General features: G+C 44.2%; 4 protein-coding genes across 5 annotated transcripts; 2 read left to right on the top strand and 2 right to left on the bottom strand.

Moving 5' to 3' along the window:
• Positions 1–3,078: 3,078 nt before the first annotated feature.
• Positions 3,079–6,896, bottom strand: ppk28 (pickpocket 28). Its single transcript, XM_030389634.2, is given in 7 exon segments — positions 3,079–3,463; positions 3,926–4,523; positions 4,961–5,426; positions 5,496–5,696; positions 6,491–6,756; positions 6,758–6,860; positions 6,862–6,896. Coding segments are annotated over 7 exon segments (1,980 nt in total). The 3' UTR covers positions 3,079–3,152.
• Positions 6,897–7,104: 208 nt separating this feature from the next.
• LOC149090620 (uncharacterized) lies at positions 7,105–9,584 on the bottom strand. The gene is made up of 2 exons (XM_089264054.1): positions 9,070–9,584; positions 7,105–9,011 (listed from the first exon to the last, which is right to left on the bottom strand). Exons 1-2 carry the CDS (start codon positions 9,462–9,464, stop codon positions 7,718–7,720), a joined length of 1,689 nt encoding a protein of 562 aa, XP_089120180.1. The 5' UTR covers positions 9,465–9,584; the 3' UTR covers positions 7,105–7,717.
• Positions 9,585–9,644: 60 nt separating this feature from the next.
• On the top strand, positions 9,645–11,945 carry Dsor1 (mitogen-activated protein kinase kinase 1). 2 transcript variants are annotated; one of them, XM_030389633.2, is made up of 4 exons: positions 9,645–9,993; positions 10,379–11,009; positions 11,075–11,401; positions 11,483–11,945. In XM_030389633.2, the coding sequence occupies exons 1-4, from the start codon at positions 9,884–9,886 to the stop codon at positions 11,594–11,596; spliced, it is 1,182 nt and encodes a 393-aa protein (XP_030245493.1). In that variant the 5' UTR covers positions 9,645–9,883; the 3' UTR covers positions 11,597–11,945. The 2 variants fall into 2 exon arrangements, with proteins under 2 accessions (XP_030245493.1, XP_030245492.1); XM_030389632.2 differs by having other exon boundaries at positions 10,370–11,009.
• A 77-nt stretch (positions 11,946–12,022) lies between these two features.
• On the top strand, positions 12,023–13,048 carry LOC149090619 (complement component 1 Q subcomponent-binding protein, mitochondrial-like). The gene has a single exon (XM_089264056.1). The coding sequence runs from the start codon at positions 12,174–12,176 to the stop codon at positions 12,975–12,977; it is 804 nt and encodes a 267-aa protein (XP_089120182.1). The 5' UTR covers positions 12,023–12,173; the 3' UTR covers positions 12,978–13,048.
• Positions 13,049–13,069: the final 21 nt, after the last annotated feature.

Raw genomic sequence — 13,069 nt, 5'->3', positions numbered from 1 at the left:
TTGCTAACAATTTTTAATATTTGAATTACAAATTACAGCACAAATGTATTTTATTTTATAATTTATTTTATAATTTTATAATTTACCATTAAATTCAGAATTCAATTTTTACTGCAAGCATATTTTATTTATTATTTTATTTATTAATTATCATTTTATTATTTTTATATAACATATATTATCATATATATTCTATATTAAAAAAAAAAAAAAAAAAAAAAAAAAAAAAAAAAAAAAAAAAACATTTAATTATTTAAAAATAAATAAAAAAAAAACGTTGTTTAACGAAAGTAAAAATAAAAAAAATAATAATAAAAATAAAAAATATATATATAAAATTAGTAATAAGAAAATCCAAAAATAAATTTGTTATTCATAATAATAAAAAAAATTAAAAGGAACAAAATATTAATTTATTTAATATTAAAAATATTATTTTAAATTATAATATTATTATCACTAAATTAAAAATTGAAATAAAATAAATTATTAGGACCAAACGTTGTTAATGATATTTTGCAATTGAATTTTCCCTAAAAATTAATATTATGAAATTAAAATGTATAAAAAATTAAATTTAATTCACATTGTAGACAAAAACACTTGAGCTCACAATACAGGTGCCACGCCCATATTTATAAGAGATATATGCATATATAGATGTGTCGAAGTTCAGCAGAAACTACGATAGAGGATCGAGTATTTAATTGAACTTCAATAACACCTAGCAGGGAGCGTTTCTCCCTTCTTCTTCTAAGTTGTAGTATTTACTAATGATCACATTCTAAAATTAGTCTAGAGTCAGGTAGATGAACAGATTAACGGATAGTGAGATGAGCATTATACGCAATTGATATACTCTCCTAAATAAACATATATAAAATGACTAAATAAAATAATACTTCATATAATAAATTAAATTGATTATATATAAACACATACATATATATTCAAAATATGTCTTTATATATATATATGTATAGCTGTCAATATGTCGAGCAAAATTTGTTGTTCCTTCTTGATTTTGAAAAAGTTTTTTTTTTTTTGTATTTGTGTTTTCGGCTTTCTTTTGGTAGAGCATCTGGCAAGCGTCGACGGATGTCTCGTGGCTGTGGCTGCGGCTGTGGCGGTGGCGGTGGCTGGCTGGCTGGCTGGTCACGTCAAAAGTCCATTCCAGAGCTCTGCCAGCGCATGTCTTGTTGTTGTTGTTGTTGTTGCTGTTGCTGTTGCTGTTGCTGGATGCTGTGGTGTGAATGAATCACAGCTAACGAAAATATAAAAAGCAGGGCAAGAAACTACATAAAACGAAATGTGTAAAAGGCCAACTAACACACGCACACACCTTCAAAAGGCAGCCACAGCATTTGTTTGTTTACATTCAGAGTTTTGCTGCCTGCCTGCCGTCTGCTGCTGTTGTTGTTGTTGTTGTTGTTGCTGTAGCTGTTGCTGATGCTCGTTGATCGCGTATACGCCGCTTATGACGCTTAAACTGGGCGCGATTTGAGATTTTCCAGCTGGCCAGCAATAACTATGCCCCGACTCTTGCACGCATATGTATGCATGTATGTATGTATGTATATGGCCACTTAGCCATGTGTGCGTGCATGTGTGTGTGTGTGGAATTTTAGTGAAGCCACTTGGACCACTTGACATTGATGGAAGGGCGCAACTTGTGACACTTGCCATCCAGAGAAACGAACTTGGGTCATAAAAACTTCTTATTGCCATTATGTGGATGTGCATATGTATGTGTGTGTGCGAGTATCTGTGTGCCAGTGTGAGTGTGTGTGTGTTTGTGCCTCTCGCATAGTTACAGCAAAGCAAACGCACTTTTGGCCAACAGCATGTGACATCAGTGCGACATTTTTAGCCAACGCCAGTTGCCATTTTCGCTGGTGGCCCACAATGAAGACACGCCCCTATTGAACGCCCATCAGCCAGAGAGAAATTTCTATCCATTAATTTACAACTGACACACAAAAGTCGAAAACCAAAAGCCAAAAATATCGAACACCGAAAATATCGAACTCGAAATACACTGAAGCAAATCTTTTCCATGATATGATCTATATATAAGTATATATATTATATAGTATATATATATATATATATATTGCAGTCGCTCTTTAAAATAAGCATTTCTACAAAAATATTTAAGCTCGATTAGCTCAAAGATCTGGAGCTGTAGGCAATTGTATTGATTGTATTTCAATTTAAGCTATATACGATCTAATTTTCGATATGCAGTAGAACCCATTAATAGCGATGCTCAAGAGAACGTCGCTATAACCATATAAGTTTGTGTGGGGACCAGAACTTACGTCGCAATAACCATACGAACGCTGTAAGCGGAGTCTTAATAATCGGATTTGGCTGTAGATGTATCTAAATATGATTTTTAGATATGTATGTATATCATATAGGTCTCGTCTAAAATATATGTCTGATATATATTGCATTTTTAGATGTCTATAACATGATTGATAAACTCCAAAGTCTAAAGAGTTTTTACCGTCATCCGACAGCTCTTTCCTCATGGTCGCCTTACTCTGCGATTCTCATAAGCACGCAATGTCAATTGCAAAGCAGCAAATCAAATCTGACATGCGGCCCAACGTATTCCATCTTGATAAAGGGTAACCACGCATTATGTTACTCACTATGACAACATACAATAGTAATACCTATCTGGTATATATAAGCCCTTCGAGGAGACTTCAAGGTTGGCTCTAGTTCGATGGGCCTAAGAAATCGTTCACTCGTATTGAATTACCAACCGGATGACAAAGTTGGCGAGCTCGCTGTCAAATGGCCAACAAATTGCTGGCCTAGAGAAACTTTTTTTCTTTTGTTTTGTTTTTGTTTTTTAGTGTTTCGTGATTTGTTGTTGCTGTGGTTGAAATTGAAATTGAAGTCGCGTGGCGATTAGCGGTTAGCGATTAGCGATTAGCGCCATTTGATAGCCAACTTCAAATGCCCGGCATGGGGCGCAGCGCTTCCGGTCAGAGCCAGCGACGCCCCCCTTTGGGCCCGCTGTTCCAGTGCCCCTCGTTCATTGGCCCCCAACGGGCGGCGCCTTGGTTTATTTATTCAGCCTGAGGCCACGTCCGCTGCACTCGAAGAGCCCATAAAGAGTGGCAATAACAACATCCCTAATCCAAATAGGGATAGACAATCGGATCGCGGCCGACACGCAGCGTCTGCCACAGACTCTGCTTGATCTTCGCGCCTGGCCTCGCCTTGCCCAGCTGGCTGTATGGCGGCGGCGGGCGTTGCAGCTGGAGATTGAGGCGTCGTCGCTGGCGCACCGGCGTCAGCCAGAGCAGCTCCGCCTGCCGCCGGCGTCGTCGATCGTGCATCGTTCGCGAGGCGCAAAAGGGACGCATCGTCACATAGTAGACGATCTCGATCACAGAGAAGATGCTGAAGCCCATGAACAGGCCGAGCAGGCCACCCGTATTGGCTGTAAAATAACGGGACATGATCGGCGCGGCACTAGAGGATCACCTAGGACCTGGACCTGGACCAGGCCCTGGACCTGGACCTGCCCCTGGACCTGGACCTGGACCTGGACCTGGACCTGGACCTGGACCTGGACCTGGACCTAGACCTGGACCTGGACCTGGACCTGGACCTGGACCTGGACCTAGACCTGGACCTAGACCTGGACCTGGACCTGGCCGTGGACCTGAACCTGGACCTGCATCTGGACCTGGACCTGGACCTGGACCTGGACCTGGACCTGGACCTGGACCTGGACCTGGACCTGGACCTGGACCTGGACCTGGACCTGGACCTGGACCTGGACCTGGACCTGGACCTGACCTGGACCTGGACCTGCACCTGGACCTGGACCTGGACCTGGACCTGGACCTGCACCTGGACCTGGACCTGGACCTGCACCTGGACCTGGACCTGGACTTACACAGAAACTCGGTGAAGCCAAACATTTCGGATTTCGTAGTGCTGCGAAAGTTGTTGTTGAGATAGTAAAAGTGGAGGATGGCTAGGTCGTTGACATTGCCATTCTGGCTGGCATTGAAGAGACGCTCCGGCAGCTGTTCCCCATTCTGGTAGCTGGGCCCGGCCACAATCGTCGAGCTGCTCATGACCGACTTGTAGGTGAGCTCGAAGCAGCCCGGCCAGCAGTTCTCGCAGGAGAGATTCGTCTTCGACGACTCGATCTCCGTCTGCACCCGATTCGTGCAGTTGTTATCGTTGGGCCCACAGACACGGGCCGCCGGATCTATCCGGGGCAGATAGTAGAGCACACAGCTGCATTCGCGCAGCAGCAGCTTCGCCTCGCACTCCAGCTCACAGTTCTTGCGGGAGTAGGTGCGATAATAGGACAGATCGTTCTCATCCGAGAACAGGCAGCGGCGCACCGCCTTCTTGATCGAACGTATGCTGGGCGTGGCATCCTCGTAGACCGGCTCGATGGGTATGCGTGCCTCGCGGCCGGCGCTAACCACAAATCCATAGTTGGTCACCTTGGGCAGCTCGGCGGGATTGTGGACCAGCACCTGGAAAGACAGAGGGAGAGAAAGAGAGAGAGAGAGAGAGGGGGAAAGCGGGAGAAGAGGCGAGAAGTCGAGGGGGGGAATCAGGAAGAGAGAGGAGAGAGGGAGAGAGAGAGAAGGAGAAATGGAGGAACATAAAAGAAACAAAATTGAGAAAGGAGAAGATAAGGAAAGTGAGGCATGGAATCGAAGAGAAAAGATAAAAGGAAAGAGGAACACAGAGAAAATGTAAATAAGAGAGAGATGAATATATATGTGGAGATTGAGAAATAGAAAGAGGAAACGAGAAAGAGACAAGGAGTTGAAAATAGAAAGAGAGTAAAAGAGAATGAAAAAGATGGGATAGGACAGAGAAACATGCAGACAGAGACAGAAAAACAATGCAAATTCAAGCACGGACATAGCGAGAGTAAATGAGAGAGACAACGGTAAAGGGTCACCTTGAAGCCATTGCCCATGGACTTGGTGCAGTAATATTCGGCAGTCGAGGCATTCAATACGACGGTGAGTCCCATGCGACTGCCCGTGCCGCCAGATGTCCGGGGGTAGTAAAACTCCGGCAAATTCTTGGCATAGCCCGATTCTGGCGTCCAGTCAATGGCCTTGAATTTTGAATTCTCAGCCGCCGGCTCGATGCGCACATCGTCCGTGTAGTTGCGAAACAAATAGATGGGATCGAGAGCATTGAACGTGCAGCACAGTCCGTCGTCCGTCAGTATGGAATTGAAAATGGTCGAGCAGATCTCCTTGCGTGAGCCGAAGCTGCAATGGAGCAGCATCTCGTCGCATGGCTGGGCCACCTCCACCAGCAGCGCCTTGAAGTACGTCCAGGTGCCGATGTACGTGATGGTCTGATCGTAGTCCTTGCTGCACAGATTCATAAGCAATGAATAGTTCTTGCTGGTGCTAAGGGGAGAAAAGACAATGGGAAAGGGGAAATGAAGAGCAGGCTCATCTTCTCCTCGCATATCTTACCTGGAGATGCTTTGCACCCGACTTCGCAGCGCCTGATTCAGGTTACATATGGTTATAGCCGGAAAGGGAATGTTGCTCGTCAGCTGCTGCTTGGCGCTCGTCGAGATGATGATGGGCGAGGCGCTCCATTTGATGTAAATGTTCGATATGAAGAAGCCCGACAGAATGACCACCAGCACGAAGGATATGCCAAAGAAAACGCTGGCATCGTTTATTGATAATATTATTTACATTTACATACATATATTCATACATGTATACATATGTATGTACGTATATTCATTTTAATTGGCGTACAAATGCATTTATTGGTAATGATTCGATCGAACTGAACATGATCTCCGCTCAGGGCTTGAACTTATCTCTGTCTCACTCTGATATACAATCTGTCCCTCTTTCTCTCCCATCTTCACACTCCCTCTCTAGCTCTCTGTTCTTTACTCTCTCTCTGTCTCTCTTTTACTCTCTCTCCTCCTAGCTCGCAATCTCTTCCTCTTTAGCTCCTTTTTTCTCTATCTCGTCATCTCTCTCTCTCTCTCTTTCTCTTACTCTATCTCTCTGTCTCGCCTATCCTCTCTATCTGTCTTACTTACTCTCCCTCTATCTTCCCATCTCTCTACACCTCTCCCTTCTTCACACACGCTTTCTCTATCTCTTTCTCTCTCTCTCTCTTTCTCTCTTTTTCTCTGTCTACCACTCTTTCTAATTCCCTATATATTCAACTCTCATTTATTGATCTGTCTGTCTCTATTTTTTTCGTATATCTATCTCCATCTCTCACCTGCTATCCTTCGCTCTTTTTCCCACTCTCTCTCTTACTCACTCACTCATCTCATCCCTCTCTCTCTCCCCCTCTACCTTCCTCACTCATTCACCTACCATATAATTCTCTCACTCTGTTTGGTGATCTACTCCAGTTTGACTCGATCAAAACTTCCAGTTACGTTCTCTAGTTATCTCTACTTAGATTGAATTCGGAGAATTATCCCACTTACCGCTCTGGTATGGTAATACTCTCTTCGGCTATATACTTGAGCCCGTGCAGTGAGCTGTTCTTCAGATAATACTTAATGCTCTTCTCGGCTGCCTCGCGGCTGCACATGGTCTGCTCCTCATCCATGGAGTCATCACTGTGACTGTGACTGAGCTTCTGATGGCGCTGCTGCCTGTTGGCCGCCAGGTGGAACCGTTGCACTTTGCTATCCCCTTGGAATCTCATGTTGCAACTAACTGCACGGCTCGGCACGCAAGCTCCATTTATAGGTGGCTCGTCAAACACTTCGATTCAATCGCCGCTCATCAGCCCTAATCATATTGACCCTTGGCAAATATGGCCGGCGCCAAATAGCCAAATTGAATTGGCTGTGGTTGCAGCCACGGCAAACGCCGCTTAATGCACATGCCCAACGGGTGGGGGGGTGGGGCAGGAGCCAAGAGTGTGTTTGCCAATGGAGCTCTATCGACATAACGCATGCAGTCGCCTCTCCATGTCCCACAGATAGCCAACAATCAGCGACCGCAGCCACATGCTGCGGCTGCTCCCGAAATAGCTGAGGGCATAAAATACGAGTACACAATATAAACAATAACAACTAAAATGAAAGAGGCATACTAAAAACTAGAGCGCAAAACTTAAAACAAAAGAAAACAAAAATGAACAACTCAAAGGCAAGACAGCGACATAAGTTACGGCCGCTCGAGATTCGTTTGGATTTGAATTTTCGGACTTGGATTGGCAAGGCAATAATGTAGTGCGAAAATGTAGCCAGAAATCAAATAAATTGTAAACTGTTCGGGTCTGTTTCTATGTCTCTATAAATAGCGTGTAACTAATTGTTTAACACGAAAAATAGAAATCGAAATTAAAATCGAACAGACCTTACAGATCAGCTAGATATAGATATACATACATATATACACATATATAAATTTCCGCCAAGTTGTCTTCAAAACATCTCTATATTCATATATACAATCTTCATATAGGTTTTCAAAAGGGTTTCCATAAAGCTTCTCACAATTGTTTAGCTACACAAACTTTTCCTCGAGTCTAACATTAAGTCTCTAGAGATTTGAGGTACATTTCATGCAAAGATTCATTTTATATCTAATTGTTCATGCTATTTACATTCATACAATACTCTAATTACGTATATATATATATATATGTTAAAATAAAGTCATCCGCAAACATATGCGTATATACATATATTTGCAGTTGACTAATTGTTGTTGAATTGAAAGAAGTCCACATTGAGATCCAATATGGCCGCATTGGGCGTCTCTTTCATGCTGAGCGCCTCGACGGCATTGTCGCTGGCATGATCGTAGTGCGGCAGCATTGCACTCGCTGCATGGCCGACGGCGGGTGGGGCCACGGCCACCGGGGGCGGCATCAGATCATCGCCAACGTTACGCAATAGACTCTCCTCGGACGGGGGCAACAATTTGCCGCCAGCGGACAAATTCAATCGTTGAGCAGCCTCGTCGGTCAGCGTATCATCTAATGACATGCTGAGCCCTGGATATTCAACCAGATTGCGTGCACTGGCCACAGTGCTCGCATGCGTCTCCGGCTCCGGTGTGGGCGCCTGCGCCGATTCCATTGCCGACATATCGAGCGCATACTGACCCTCGGGTATGCCCAGCACGCGTGCTATGCGCGCGTTCACAAAGTGCGAGCCCGACGTGTTACGGATGAGTCGAGTGCTGCGCAACTGCAGCTGCTCCACAAAGTCGTTCAGCTCATGCAGGAAGAGATCGGCACGTTGTTCCTCGCTGAGATGGGCGTGTCTCTGCAGTTGACCAGTCAAAAGGCCAAACAGTGTGGGCACATTGCTCTGCAACAATTGTTGCTGCTGCTGTTGTTGTTGCAGTTGCTGCTGTTGTAGTTGCTGCTGCTGTAGTTGCTGTTGTTGTAGTTGCTGCTGCTGTTGCTGCTGCTGTTGCTGATGAACGATCACACTGGGCATATGGTCGGGATACTTGACGTAATGACGCTGCAAGCGACGCCCCAGAAATATCTTGTTGCAGCCCGGACAAATTGCGTCCTGTGGCACGGCACGCTCCTTGGGCACCGAATGGTCAACTGCTGCCATAGATGGTGCCGCAGCCGCTGTAACTGGTGCACGATAATCTCTGTCCCGTAAATCGGCTACAAGCAAATCCAACGTTTCTCCTTCAGCTGATGTGGCCTCCTGAGGCAAGGCTGCACGAATTATGCGCCCAGATCGCGTGCGCAGCATTGAATCTGCATCTGCAGCTGGAGTTGGTTCGGTCACAGTACTGCTTGTAGCTCCGCTCGGTGCAGCGATTGCTGCCGTTCTTTTCGATGTTGCTGCAACAGTTGGCGCCCGGCGTTTTCGTGAGGCGTTGGCTTTGTTGAATGCTGACGCAGATATCGCCGTGGAACGACTGTTACTAGCCGGCTGCATGCCCATGCCAACGGGATCCATGCAACGATAGATGGTCTTCTGGTTAGTCACGGCGTCCGTCCGGACGACCTCATTTCGCTTACTGCAAAAGTTCATGAAATATGTTAGACTTTGATAAACATGGGAGAAATCTCATTTACCGGTCGATAACGATGTGATCGTCCTTGGCCAAGCGATATAGATTGTAGGCCAGCTTAGCCAATGAGTCGCAATCCTTGTTAGCTACGTTAACCAACTCAGAGGCAGCGGCAGCGGCGTCTGCATCGAATTGATAGCATTCAGATAATGCCGATGACGCCCCATCAGTGGGCAATAAATCATCGATGCAGTTGAGCGACAATTGATGATAGTCCCCATTGCTCTTATCATTGTGACTCAGTTCCTCTGCTGCAGCCTGCAGCTGCATCACAGCATTGTCCAGCTGTTCATCCTGCAGGTTGAGCACATAACTAAATATCGCGTCTTTCTGATAGTCGGTGTTATTAATAATTGTCTCTCCACTGCAGTCGTTGGATGGCACCAGCGAATCCTTCATTTCTGGTTGCCACAAGTCGTGCCCAGTACGTAATAAAGTGCAAGGTCACGTTTTGTGTTTACCGTTTTAAACAACAATAAATTGCAGATTGTTTTTGCCATTCACAATTGTTGCACTTATGTGCCTCGAACAGCACATGCAATCGATTGCTCTTTGCGATGAATCGATTTGACGCAACAATCGGTTTAATTATTGGTACTTACATCCCTATTATTAGCATTTGCGAAATCTCCGGCTATAACTGCAATATTGAATCCTTATAAAGCAAGTACCCATTCACTGTTTATAGCCAGTTACACAATTTGCATAATCGCTCGGTGACTGCTGCTAAACGGAAATCCTCCCACCTTCCCCACCCTTTGCACCATCGGTGAGCCACGACCGATAGAAACTTTTTTTTGCTGTGGAGCAGTGCCAAGATGTCGAAGAATAAACTAAATTTAGTTCTGCCGCCGGTAAATGTGGATGCAACTGTTGCTGCCGCGCAGGTGGCACCAACACCACCGTTTAAAACAGCATCGGGAACAGAGTAAATATGATTTAATTTTCTGTATATACATTTTGCAATTTTTTTTTATTTTATGCCTCCCATCCGCCCACAATGCATAGAGACAGATCTGTGTTTATTGTTGTTGGTGTTGTTGTTCGTATTGATATTGCTGTTGCTTGTCAATATGACGCACCCACTACGAACATATAATAATTAAACACGCATAAGAACGCCTACATGTACATACACATGAACATATGTATGTATATATGCGTGTGTACATGTATGCGTGTGTATAGATACAAATGCGTGCAGAATTCATTCTGATTCCTTAAACCACTGAAAATGCTCCTATCCAAAATGTTAGCACTTTTCGTTTTGTTCTGCAAAAATTCATTAAAAAGTTAAATTAAAGTACAAATAGTTTGCTGGGAAAGCCAAAAACAAGCATCGACGCATTAACGGAAACACTGGAGGGCCTCGATATGGACGACACGGAACGCAAACGAATCAAAGTGTTCCTCAGTCAAAAGGAAAAGATCGGCGAACTCTCCGAGGAGGATCTAGAGAAACTAGGCGAGCTCGGTTCTGGAAACGGTGGCGTTGTGATGAAAGTGCGCCACACCCTCACACATTTAATAATGGCCAGAAAGTTGATCCATCTGGAGGTGAAGCCAGCGATTAAAAAACAAATACTGCGCGAACTCAAAGTGCTCCACGAATGCAATTTCCCGCACATCGTTGGATTCTATGGAGCCTTCTACAGCGATGGCGAGATAAGTATTTGCATGGAGTACATGGACGGCGGCTCTCTTGATCTCATATTGAAACGGGCCGGCCGCATACCTGAATCAATACTCGGACGCATCACCTTGGCGGTGCTGAAGGGCCTCAGCTATCTGCGGGACAAGCATGCGATTATCCATCGGGATGTGAAGCCTAGCAACATACTCGTCAATAGCAGCGGCGAGATCAAAATCTGTGATTTCGGCGTTTCGGGACAACTAATCGATTCGATGGCCAACTCATTTGTGGGCACGCGCAGCTATATGTCGGTAAGTAGAATTGAAATGGAAACTAAAACTTGCATAGATCGAATTCTAATCTGTTATCTTTGCAGCCAGAGCGACTTCAGGGCACACACTATTCGGTTCAGTCAGACATTTGGTCCCTTGGCCTTTCCCTCGTTGAGATGGCTATCGGCATGTATCCAATACCTCCGCCGGACAGCGCCACGCTGGAGGCCATATTCGCCGACAATGCCGACGATGGCAATCCAACAGTGATTGAGCCAAAAGTAATGGCAATCTTTGAGCTTCTCGATTATATTGTTAACGAGCCGCCGCCCAAGCTGGAGCACAAGATATTCTCCAATGAGTTCAAGGACTTTGTCGACATATGCCTCAAAAAGCAGCCAGATGAGCGGGCTGATCTCAAGACGTTGCTGGTGAGACAAAGTTTATTTTCACGCATCATGTTGTTGTTATTACTATTAATAAAAAATTCTTATTTACATTGCCATTGTTAGAGTCATCCATGGATACGTAAAGCGGAGGTGGAGGATGTTGATATATCGGGCTGGGTGTGCAAGACAATGGACTTGCCGCCATCGACGCCGAAACGCAATACATCGCCCAACTAATTAGCATTCCTTTATTTCACAAGCACACGCACTTATCGCACACATACACGTTATTTATTTGTATGTTATATACATGTATATGTATATGTATATGTATGTATGTATGTATGTCTGTAATTGTTGTATCAACTCGCTTCCCACTTCCCACTCTGTCGCTCCACAACTTTCATACACCATGTGTGGGTGCGTGCGTGCCTTAACACTCACATTCTGGCCTTAACACTCACTCACATGTAGACACGATGAAAGAAACAAAGAAGAGTGGAATACTGAAAACTGAAAACTGGAAACTGAAAACTGTATAATGATCGATACACAGAAATTAAAAAGTTCAAATAATCGTACTCACTATCGCAAATGTGTGTTTTAGCAAATTCCTAAGCAAGCCTGGAGTTTTATGTCAAATTCAGTCGAGCTCTGGGTGTACCTAATATCCAGATCATTCGTTGACTTGCTAGCCTTGTAGCATTACAAAATTTTTCTGGCTTATCTGAAAAAAAAAAAAGTTTTTTTTCGTACACATAATCCTAAAGAAAATATAATTTTTCGTCTGTTTTTTTTTTTTTAATTTCCAAAAATGTCGATTTCTCTCAAGGTATTTCGTTTGGGACAAAGCCTGTTGGCCAATTGTCGCATCGCCAAATTCCAACGCCCCATTTCGATAAGTGCATTTCAGTACCAAAATTTGAAGGGTGAAGCCTTAAAGAAGCCATTGCCAATAGAGGAAAAACAGGCAGCAGCAACGCCAATTGGCCTAACCCCAACACAACGTAATTTGGTTGAGTTTGTAACGGGCGAAATACTGGAGGAACGCCGCGTCCAATTGCAATTGGAGCCGCCATACATGATAGACGATTTCACAGGTCATTTTTCTGGTTCCAAGGTGGAGCTTATCAGAGAGTCGCCGCACGAGCGGATTAACATATTCTTCAATGTTAGCAAAAGTGTGCCGCGTCGCAATGATGAAACTGGTGATCTGACTCCAGTACGCAGTGTACCCAAATTTGAGGTACTCATTAGAAGGAATGATCTGCTGCTCTCCATATTTTGTGTATTCAAGCCAGGCGCTTTTGATGACGTGGAGCCGGAGTCGTTGGATCAGCAACCTCAAGAGAATGAAGTATTTGAAATACAGGACCTATCGCTCTACAATCACGGTTGGAATGATAGCTGTTTTACCATTGATGCATCATTAATTGATGACAATTTGCAAACCATGATTCTGGAAATGCTTGAAGAAAAGGGCATTACCCATGAGTTTGCTAGAAAGCTTTCGGACATGGCAACTGCTCGCGAGCATGCCCTGTATATTGAGTTCTTAGAGAATCTATCCAAGTTCACAGTTGGTCTGCCTCAGCCAATTACGCAAACCATAAAATAAGCCTTTAAGTACATGCAAATATATATACACATGCAGTAATCCCAATAAATGAAAATTATACTCCGAGCAAATTTCAACTGTTTTTCCTTTAA

Source organism: Drosophila navojoa, chromosome X (assembly GCF_054131105.1).
Source record: "Drosophila navojoa isolate 15081-1374.11 chromosome X, UAZ_NAV_1.0, whole genome shotgun sequence".
NCBI lineage: Eukaryota > Metazoa > Arthropoda > Insecta > Diptera > Drosophilidae > Drosophila > Drosophila navojoa.
The sequence above is the reverse complement of the archived record's forward strand: the minus strand, read 5'-3'. Positions and strand labels throughout refer to the sequence as shown.

Excerpts from the sequence above, each read along its gene's own strand:
- LOC149090620 (XM_089264054.1), bottom strand. The coding sequence starts at position 9,464 with ATGAAGGATTCGCTGGTGCCATCCAACGACTGCAGTGGAGAGACAATT. Across the intron at positions 9,012-9,069 it reads GATCACATCGTTATCGACCG|TAAGCGAAATGAGGTCGTCC; the intron begins GTAAATGAGATT and ends GAACTTTTGCAG.
- Dsor1 (XM_030389632.2), top strand. The coding sequence starts at position 9,884 with ATGTCGAAGAATAAACTAAATTTAGTTCTGCCGCCGGTAAATGTGGAT. Across the intron at positions 11,010-11,074 it reads GCACGCGCAGCTATATGTCG|CCAGAGCGACTTCAGGGCAC; the intron begins GTAAGTAGAATT and ends TTATCTTTGCAG. Across the intron at positions 11,402-11,482 it reads CTGATCTCAAGACGTTGCTG|AGTCATCCATGGATACGTAA; the intron begins GTGAGACAAAGT and ends TGCCATTGTTAG.
- LOC149090619 (XM_089264056.1), top strand. The coding sequence starts at position 12,174 with ATGTCGATTTCTCTCAAGGTATTTCGTTTGGGACAAAGCCTGTTGGCC.